The following is a 10,039-nucleotide window of genomic DNA, read 5'->3' as shown; positions in this document are numbered from 1 at the left end:
CCTCTAGTGATTAAAGGGTTAAAAAAGAAAAATCCAAGGGGCGTGCCTCGTGAGATGGACGGGAGTCTATTCAGCCTAGTGGGGTGGAGGTGGGGAGAGAGACCTTGTAGACAAAATGATTTCAGGTAATGATAAGGTCCACGAAGACAGTAAATGTTCGCTACACGAATGGATTAATGAACGACACCATGGAAGTCTATAAGGAAAGAGATGGTGGTGGCCAGGGCCATGGCAATAAATAAATGAATTTGGGGATGTTAGAGGTAGAGCCCAAAAAAGCTTCCAACCATTTATTTATTCATTCAACAAATACTTACGGAGCATGTATTTATGCCAGGTGCTGGGAACATATGAGACAGAGATTTCTAAATAGACAATAAAGAAATAAATATAATAAAATATCAGGTTTGTTGGATGGTGATCAGGGCTTAATGCAGGGAAGTGGAAAAGAAAGTGTGATTTGAAATGGAGAGATTTGGGAAGATTTCACGAGCAGGTCACATTGAGCAAAGAACTGTTGGAGGTGAGGGAGCAGCTAGCCATGAAGTTGCTTGTTGAAGGCAGAGGAGCGGCATGTGCAAAGGGCCTGTGGCAGGATTTTGGGGTAAGATTCTAGGGCGTCCTGGTAAGGAGGCCTGTGTGGCTGGAGCAGAATGCATGAGGGAAAGTGGTGAGTGGAAGAGGAGAGGGCAGGGAGGGGCATGTCATGTAGGGCCTTGTTGACTGCAGGGCAGTGGGCTGTAAGAAGAGGAGGGACATGATGACTTGCCCAGATGCTCACAGGTGTGCTCCTCCGTGGGGAGGACAGACTGTGGGGGCGGGAGTGAGCCTGGGGACCAGGGTAGAGGAGAATACGCTCGTCCAAGCTAGCATGTTGGGTGCCAACGCGGGGTGGAGGCAGGGGAGAGAGCAGATCTTGAGTCTGTTGCTGAGAGGATTGGATACGGAGGAAGGCAGCAGGCCTCAGTAACTCCACCAGCAGCCCCCCACCCCCAGGTGCCCAGGCCTGTGTTGAGCTGGTGGGGGAAAGAGATGCCAGGGCCTGCATAGAAGGGGCTGGGCTGCAGGTGCTCCCGCCTCCCCCCCCCCACAGCTCCGCCTTCTCCACCCCCTCTCAGGGCGACAGTTACAGGCAAAGAAGAGGAAGTGGTAGCTGGCTAGCTTAGGCAGGCAGGCAGGCGGTGGAGGCCGCAAGGGCGCGCAGGCTGACCCGGTAAGGCAGCGGCCATGGAGTTGTGGCGCCAGTGTACCCACTGGCTGATCCAGTGCCGGGTGCTGCCCCCCAGCCACCGCGTGACCTGGGACGGGGCCCAGGTGTGCGAGCTTGCACAGGCCCTCCGGGATGGCGTCCTTCTGTGTCAGCTGCTCAACAACTTGCTGCCCCATGCCATCAACCTGCGTGAGGTCAACCTGCGCCCCCAGATGTCCCAGGTGAGCCCGCCACTGGCTGGAGTGCCAGGGGTTGGAGGTGGGGGCCACCCCTGGCTGGCACCAGGAGACTTAATACGCTGAAACTCTGGGCCTGTGATGGAGAAGAGAATATGCTCCGGACTCTGGGGCTGGCACAGGAGGGGGGGGGGGAGGGATGGAGGGGGTGGTAAACTCTGAGATCTGGGGGTGTCTCACCCACGGGTAACAGGAATGGGTTAATAGGCTCTGGGTTAGTGCACATCTAGGTTGAGAACTGACAAACTTGGGGTTAAAGCTTCCAAGCCCCAGGCTGACTCCACTGAGGTTCAAACCCCCAGATGGGACTGTGTGGGGCTCTTGAGGGTTACCTGGGAACCCCCAGGTGACCAACAGTTTGCCTGAGGTTTTTACCTCCTTTGACACCCCCCCCCACCTTCTGCCTATGGGGGAGGGGCCTCCACCAACTTCTTCCCCCACATGTGTCTCCTCCTCCCAGGCCCTGGGCCCCTTCCTTCCCCTCACATCTTCTTCCCCTTCGCTTCCTGCCTGGGCCTGGGGCGCGTGGGGCGGGTGGGGGGCTGTGGGCCCCTGGGCTCTGGTCTTCCTAGCTCTATCCATCCCAGGGAGACATTGAGAAAAGCCTTGGTCTTGAGCCCAAGAGTAGGTCCTGGGGTTTTGGAGCCTAGAAATAACTGCTCTTTCTCTGTAGGGATTGCTGCAAAGGCTCAGGTCCGGGGAGGGTGGATTGTACTGAGCAGGGCCCTGCTAGACTCAGGAAATATATTCAAATCCCTATTTGAATGCGGTTGGGGTGGAGGAGGTAACGTGACTGGATCCCCTCTTTGTAGCCCCTTCTCTGGGTCCCTGTGGTCTCCTGGGTGCTGGGTGGAAGCTGTGTATGCTGGGGGCTAGGGGCTCCGGGTGCCTCACCTGCCTTGGGAGTCTGAGAGGACGCTCACCTCTGGCCCTCAGGCTCCACTCTGCAGTGAAAGCTTTGTGTCAGGGAGCTGTGGATTGGTGGGGAGCCTTTTCTCTGGTCCTAGATGCCACGTGCGGATGCAGAAGGGGGAAGTAACTTCTCAGGGAGGGGGCCCATGGGGGCCCCTGGGGGGCATTTCCTGGGGACACGGCCTTGGGGTTGGGGAAGTGGGTGGCCCACCCTCCTTAGCCCAGGCCGGGCTTACTGAAAGGATGAGGGAACTCCAGAGGCCCAGCCCCTCTGGCCACAGGCCATCCCAGATTTGCATACATTTGCTCACCTCCTGGCTTCTAGCAGATGGGGAAGTAGCCATGGGACCTGTCAGGCCCCGGACTCACAGGCGGTCAAGGTCCGCAGTGAGGCTTTAATAGCAGCTGATGGGGAAGTGGATAAACTTGAGGATGAACTTCCATCCCTGCCTACATCTTGCCTACTGCTGGTTGTCTAATGAAGGGCACGGGGGCATGGCCTTAATATCTGCGAAGGCAGCTGTGGGGACTGCAGGGAGGCAGCCTTCTCCTTTGTGCCAGGCAGTGCCGAGGACCCGGGCCAGGCCTGGCCCTCCAGGTGCTCCAGACTGGGGAGATGGACACCCCCAGTCCTGTGCGGTCACGACTGGGACAGAGGGAGAAACCTCAGGGCTGGGAGCCCTGAGGCAAAGGCGAGACATTGGCTGGCGATGTCAGGCTTTATGCAAGAGGGGACATTTGTGCTATGTTTTGAAGAGTGAGTATGAGCTTTCTCATTGCTCTGGCTTCCTATGCCCAGCTGTGTCAGGCCCCAGGCTGCGCAGGGCTGTTCCCCAATTCTCCCATATGGAGCTCTGTGCCTTCCTGTCTCTGCTCATCTTGTCTCCCCTCAAAGCTCAGCCCTGTGCCCTGTTCTCAGCGGGGATGTGTGCGCGAAGCCAAAAGGTGGGTCCAGTGGGGTGGAGGGAGGTGACACAAGGACAGAACAGCTTCTCTAGGTTTGCAGGGCCCCATCTGTCCATTGATTTAAGCTGGGGCCATGGACCGCCCTTGGGGTGTGGAAGGGCAGAGGGAGAAAAGGGGAAAATGATCCCGACAGGAGCGGCATAGAGGAAGGTGTGGCGGCCGGAATTCGGATGCTTCTCAGTTCCTCTGCGTTTTCTCAGTTGTTTCTGGGGAAGAGGGTGGGAAGAGCGCCTGCACTCAATGGCAATGGCAATGTATGTTAGGCCTCTTCTTGGTGCTGGGATAGTGGGGAGGAGACCCACACAGAGCCCTGTCGCTGAGGAGCCCGTCTTCCAGTGGTCGAGACTGACAGTGAGCAAATAAGGAAACGTTTACCTTGTGGGGAGGCAGTATGTGCTCTGGAGAAATCAAAGCAGGAAAGGGAGCTCCTGAGTGTGGGGGTCACACTCTTGAATAGGTGGTCCAGGAGGCCTCACTGATAAGGTGACATTTGGGCAGAGACATTTGGGAAAATGAGGGGATGAGCTTTGTGAATCCGGGGACATGGTGCTCCTGGCAGGGGTACGGCCAGTGCAAAGGCCCTGAGGCGAGAGCTTGTGGGTGGCCTCAGAGTCTGCTGGGAATGGCTCATGGCTGAAGTCAGACCAGAGTGTCTATAAGCTGGATGGTCCCTCTGAGATCTGAGGCCGAGTGAGGATCATATCACAGGCGGCACCCTGACCACCAGACATCCTAACTCACCTCCTCTCTCTGGGAGTCCACATTCTGGGTTGCAGAGATGAAACCTTAAGGCCAAGGGGGTGGAGAGGAAGGGACGAATGTGACAGTCATGGTGGGAAAGACCCACCAGGGTGTGGGAGTTGATTTGACCTGGCAGAGAGGCAGGCTCTGGGGCCCGGATGATGTCAAGGTCCCCAACCTGTGAATGCCCGGGCCACTGACAGAGGCAGGGGAGAGGGCGGGAGAGTTAGAAGGGGGGTCAGCTGGAGGGCAGTGGCTCTGAGGGGCCAGACCTGGGTTCAAATCCTGATGCCACCACTTTCTGGCTTACCCTCTCCAAGCCTCAGTTTCCCCATCTGTGAGACGTGGATAAAAATGGGACCTTTATGGGCGCCTGGGTGGCTCAGATGGTTAAGCATCTGCCTTCAGCTCGGGTCATGATCCCAGGGTCCTGGGATCGAGTCCTGCATCGGGCTCTCTGCTCAGTGGGGAGTCTGCTTCTCCCTCTCCCTCTGCCCCTCCCCCCACTTGTGTGCGCACGCTCTCTCTCTCTCTCTCAAATAAAATAAAATCTTTTTTATTGTGGGGTGCCTGGGTGGCTCAGATGGTTAAGCGTCTGCCTTCAGCTCGGGTCATGATCCCAGGGTCCTGGGATCGAGTCCCGCATCGGGCTCTCTGCTCCTTGGGAGCCTGCTTCTCCCTCTGCCTCTCTCTCTCTCTCTCTCTGTCTCTCATGAATAAATAAAATCTTAAAAAAAAAATGGGACCTTTATTTCGAGGACTGTTGTGCTATTTCAGTACTGCTTAGCATGGTGTCTGACAGCTGATAAACCCTCACTAAAAGTCTTCTTAGGAAGGATGTGGGGTAGCAAGAGGGTAACATGGCAAGCAGGAGTTTAGGTTGGGGTAGTATTTCTCAGCTGAGGTGATTTTGCCCTCCCCCCAGGGGCAGTTGGCAATGTCTGGACCCGTTTTTGGTTTCATCACATCTGAGAGATGCTACTGAAATCTAGTGGATGGATGTCAAGGTTCCTGCTCAATATCCTACAATGCTCACACAGCAGAGAATTCTCTGCCCCAAACGTCAATAACGCTGAGGTTGAGAAACCCTGTGATCGGGGACAGAGATCTGCAAGAATCTTTAAAATATTTATTTGGGTGAATAATACATTCATACGGTTCAAATGTTAAAACACATAAAAAGGGGGGCTCCTGGGTGGCTCAGTCGGTTAAGCGTCTGCTTTCAGCTCAGGTCATGATCTCCGAGTCCTGGGATTGAGCCCCGAGTTGGGCTTCCTGCTCCGCAGGGAGTCGGCTTCTCCCTCTTCCTCTCCCTCTGCCCCTAACCCTGCTCGTTCTCTCTCTCTCTCAAACAAACAAATAAATCTTAAAAAAAAAAAAACACATAAAAAGGTGCACAGGGAAAAATTTAACTTCTCATCCTGTCCCTTAGATACCCAGCTCCTTCTTTCTCCCATGTAACTACTTTTTTTTTTTTAAGTTGACTGTATATCCTCCCAGAGTTTCTTTATGCAAACATAAGCAAATAGGAATTTAGGTTCTTATTTCCTACCCTCCTCCCTTAACATGGAAGATGGCACATACCACTGACTGCTTTATGTCTTGCTTTCCTCACTTAATAATCATCTTGGGACTCTTTCCAAATCAATACATAGAGATTGTCCTCATTTTTAAAAAAATGACTGCATGGTATGCCGGCTAGTCCATCTATTTAACAAATGACTTATATTGTGTTAACTATGTGCCAGGCATTAATCCAAACCAGGGGCCAGCAAACTACAATCCAAAAGTTGAATCTGGACCACAGCATGTTTTTTTTTTTTTTTTTAAGATTTTATTTATTTGAGATGATAGATAGCACGAGTTCACCAGCAAGAGGGAGAGGGAGAAGCAGGCTCCCCACTGAGCAAGCACCCTGGGATCATGACCTGAGCTGAAGGCAGGTGCTTAACTGACTGAGCCACCCAGGGACTCCTGGACCACAGCATGTTTTTATAAATAAAGTTTTATCGGCACACAGCCGTGTCCATTGATTCACGTATGCATTGTCTACAGCTGCTTTCCAGCTACAACCATGGAGTTGAGGGGTTGGTATAGACAGTCTGGCCTGCGGAGCTGAGGATATTAACTATCCAGACTTTTGTAGAAGAAGTTTGCAGGTTCATGTTGTAAACATTTCTTTTCTTTTCTTTTTTTTTAAGATTTATTTATTTGTTTTAGAGAGAGAGAGAGAGCTAGAGAGAGCACGAGCGGCGGGAGGGGCAAAAGGGGAGGGAGAGTCCCAAGCTGACTCCACGCTGAGCGCTGAGCCTGATGTGGGGCTCAATCTCACGACCCTGAGATCACGACCTGAGCCGAAACCGAGAGTCGGTCGCTTAACCGACTGCGCAGCCCAGGCACCCCGTAAACATTTTCTTTTCTCTTTCTTTTTTTTTTTTTTTTAAAGATTTTATTTATTTGACAGAGAGAGACACAGCGAGAGGGGGAACACAAGCAGGGGGAGTGGGAGAGGGAGAAGCAGGCTTCCCGCAGAGCAGGGAGCCCGATGCGGGGCTCGATTCCAGGACCCTGAGATCATGACCTGAGCCGAAGGCAGGCGCTTAACGACTGAGCCACCCAGGCACCTCCCCCCCGTAAACATTTTCTATACGTTAACTTGTTTAATCCTCATAACACCCTAGGTGGTAGATGGTATATTATCCTCATTTTTCACGTGAGGAATTGAGGCACAGAGGTGTCAAGTAACTTGCCTCAGGGAGCCTAACTTGAAAGCGGCAGAGTTGGGGATTGTAACCCTGGACAGCCTGGTTCTGGGATTCTTGCTGTCCATAGTTACCCAAAACTGTCTCTATCCCATTGCTCAGTGGGGTGATCATTTATTTTCTCAACCGCTCTATCAGTGGACACTTGGATTGTGCCAGGCTTCTGTTATGACACATTTACTTCGACCATTAACCTTGTCCATGAATCATTTTTTGACTCCTCCTCTGTGTGACCTTGGGCTTGTTACCTAACCTCTCTGTGCCTAAGTATCCTCATCTCTAAAATGGGGATAATAAATCCCTATCTTTAAGCATAATGAATTACTATAAAGGACCTAGAAAAGTCCCTGGCTACACAGGGATGTTATTATTGCTGCCATACACATGAGTAAGTATCTCCATGGAATAAGTTCTCAGAAGGATTTGCTGGCTCAAAGTGTCTGAGCCTTTGTGTTTTTGGTAGATATTGCCAAATTGTTCTCCATATGGGCCTGTTCCCATGTGGGCTATTCCAATTACATTACCACTAACAAAGCATGAGAGTACTTACTGGCCGTCACCTTGCCACAGACTGTTCTGTTGTTTAGCTCTTGGAGTCTTGCCAACTCATGGGTGATAAATGGAGCTCATTATGGCTTAATTTACATTTCTCTTATTCTGAGTGAGGTTAAACCTCTTTTCCTTTGTTTAAGAGCTATTTCTATTTTTCTTGGTGAAGTAATATTTGTTCATATCATTTGCCCATTGTTTTTTTCCTTCTGGGACTGCTGTCCTTTCTTATTGATTTTTAGGAACTCTTTATATATTAGGCTGGCTTGAATTTCAAGTCAGGTACTTACTACCTTTGTTTGTTTTTTTTCACAATTTTTTTTTTTTTACTTACTTACTACCTTTGTTATCTTGAAAAAAAAAAAAACATTGCTTGACCTATCTGAGCCCTGGTTGTCTTATCTATAAAATGGGGATGTGGACAGCACGTTTATCTCAGGGGTTGTATGAGGGTAAAATGTGATAGGTTAACTTAAATTCCTTACTGGTGTGATTGATGTGCTAAATTTAGCCAATGCTAAAATAGCGGGAGGCACTCTTTTTTGTTAATTTGATTTCAGTCAGTCTGAGTTGGCTGTACGTTGTGGTATAAGTCAGGGTGTGTAATGTTATCTGCTGTACCAAACTACACACTTCAGTAGCAATAAGGGTTTACTTCTTGCTCACATCACAATCTAGTTTGGGTCAACTGGGGGGTTAAGGGAGTGGCTCTTCTTTACAAAGTACCTACAGGACCTGGGCTCCTTCCATCCCATGGCCCTACTCTCCCTAAAGCCCTTGGAGTCCTCTCTATCCAGAAGGTGAGGAAGAAGAGTGTGAGGAGGGAAACCATGGGAGGCTTTCATGGGCCAGGCCCAGAAGTGGTGCTGTCACCCCCATTCTTGATCCATTGGCCAGAACTCCATCACCTGGTCCCATCCAACTGCAATGGTTTAGGCTGAGAATGGTTTAGCCGGGAGCTAGGGAGGACAGGAAATGGTTGGGTAGACATAGAAGAGAATGCTGTAGAACCCCAGAAGGATGCCTACCTGGCTTCAGAGATGCAGGTCTGGAGGGGCTGGCTTGGAGGAAGCTGTAGTGGGATAAGGAATGAGGAGGGCTTGAATCAAAGCCATGAGGGAGGAATTCAACTAGGGACTGGGGAGCCTGGGTGGGAGCAAATCTCAGCAAAGTAGGTTGGACTAGGCTGTTTGGAAGACCTCATCTCAACATGTCTACTACAGCTGATGGGGACGGAAGTCTGGGAGGGCCAACATTTGGTATTGTGCCTTCTTTTCTTCCATTTTGTTCTGTACACTGACTTCCTTTTAGGCCTTGTACTGGGAAATGTCACCCTTTAGGACTTTCCACAGAGGATGCTGGAAAATCCTGTCCCTCTACTGCTCCCAGCCTTCCCATGGCTCCCCATTGCCTTTGGGGCAAAAGACAAAGTCCTCACCCTGGCCCATGGGAGTCTATGCATTTGGCCTCTGGCCACCTCCTGGCCCTCCCCTCCCCCCTCTTTTCCCTTTCCTCACTCTACTCCAGACACATGAGTCTCCTCACTGTTCCCAGAGCCCACCAGGTCTGATCCAGCCTCAGGGCCTTTGCACATCTGTTCTTTCTCCACGGGTCTGTCTTCCACCAGATATACACTGTGATTGTTCTCTTATCTCCTTCAGGTTTCTTATCAGGGAACTTCCCTGGTTTCCACACATAAGATTGTACCCCTTACGCCCCGCCCCTCAGCACTCCCTCTTCTTTTTCTTATTTTATTTTTCTTCATAGCACTTACAGCCCTCTGACTTACATAGTTTTTACTTCTTTGCTTATTATCTGCTTCCCCCACTGGAATGTCAGGGCAAGGCTTTTGTCTGTTTGGTTCACAACTGTGTCCCTGGTGCCTAGAAGAGCACCTGGCACATAGTAGGTGCTCAATAAATATTTATCAACTCTTCACTTCATTCAATTTATTCATCCTTCCTTTAATACTGGGACAGCAAATCATAACGTATGTCCTGTTTCATACACACAACTTAATCGATACATGGTCACACTCATTTGTTGACATATTGTCTGTGGCTGCTTTCATTACATGAATAATCATGACAAAGATGCTATGACCTGCAAAGCCAAAAAAAAAAAAATTGCTGCCTGTCTCTTTACAGAAAGAGACCCTGATCCCTGATTTAGTGGGTATTTGTTGAGTGCTTACTTATTATTGGTTAGTGGTGGTTGGTTAGCAGTGGTTAAGTATGGATTGCTTGAGATCAATCCCGCCTCTACTGGTTCCTAGTTATGTGACTTTGGGCAAGTGTGCAGGCCTCCCTTGCCTTTGGTTTTCTCACTTGTAAAATGGGGAAAGTGATGATGATGATGCTAGTAATAATAATAATGATGACACCACCCACGTCATGGGTATTTCCTTGTATTAAGCCATGCGCAGGATGATGGAGAATGCCATGATGAATGACACACAGATCCTCATGCAGCTCATGGAAATAGACGAGGAAGTAGGCAGTTACCCGAGAGTGGAACACACAGTCTGCCGATGGGTGGGTGGAGCCCAGGGCATTATGGGAGCGGAGAGGCGGGAAACCCCAGAAGCAATCATGGTAGGCGTCTTGGAGGAGGTGACACGGCAATTGAGTGTGGAGGTTGGAGCATATTTGAGGAGCCAAAAG

General features: G+C 50.6%; 1 protein-coding gene across 3 annotated transcripts in view; it reads left to right on the top strand.

Moving 5' to 3' along the window:
* The first annotated feature begins 816 nt into the window (after positions 1-816).
* The window catches only part of VAV1 (vav guanine nucleotide exchange factor 1), a 52,370-nt gene continuing 43,147 nt past the window's right edge, over positions 817-10,039 (top strand). For 2 of the 3 annotated variants that reach the window (XM_064572271.1, XM_064572269.1), the window contains exon 1: positions 817-1,431. In XM_064572271.1, the coding sequence (XP_064428341.1) occupies positions 1,228-1,431 (204 nt within the window). In that variant the 5' untranslated portion in view covers positions 817-1,227. The remainder of the gene's footprint in view (positions 1,432-10,039) is intronic. The other variant, XM_064572262.1, reaches the window with a different exon arrangement.

The sequence above is a fragment of the Mirounga angustirostris genome, unplaced genomic scaffold (genome assembly GCF_029215605.1).
Source record: "Mirounga angustirostris isolate CCGP_5_RB_7025 unplaced genomic scaffold, mMirAng1.0.hap1 SCAF_1, whole genome shotgun sequence".
NCBI lineage: Eukaryota > Metazoa > Chordata > Mammalia > Carnivora > Phocidae > Mirounga > Mirounga angustirostris.
The sequence above is the reverse complement of the archived record's forward strand: the minus strand, read 5'-3'. Positions and strand labels throughout refer to the sequence as shown.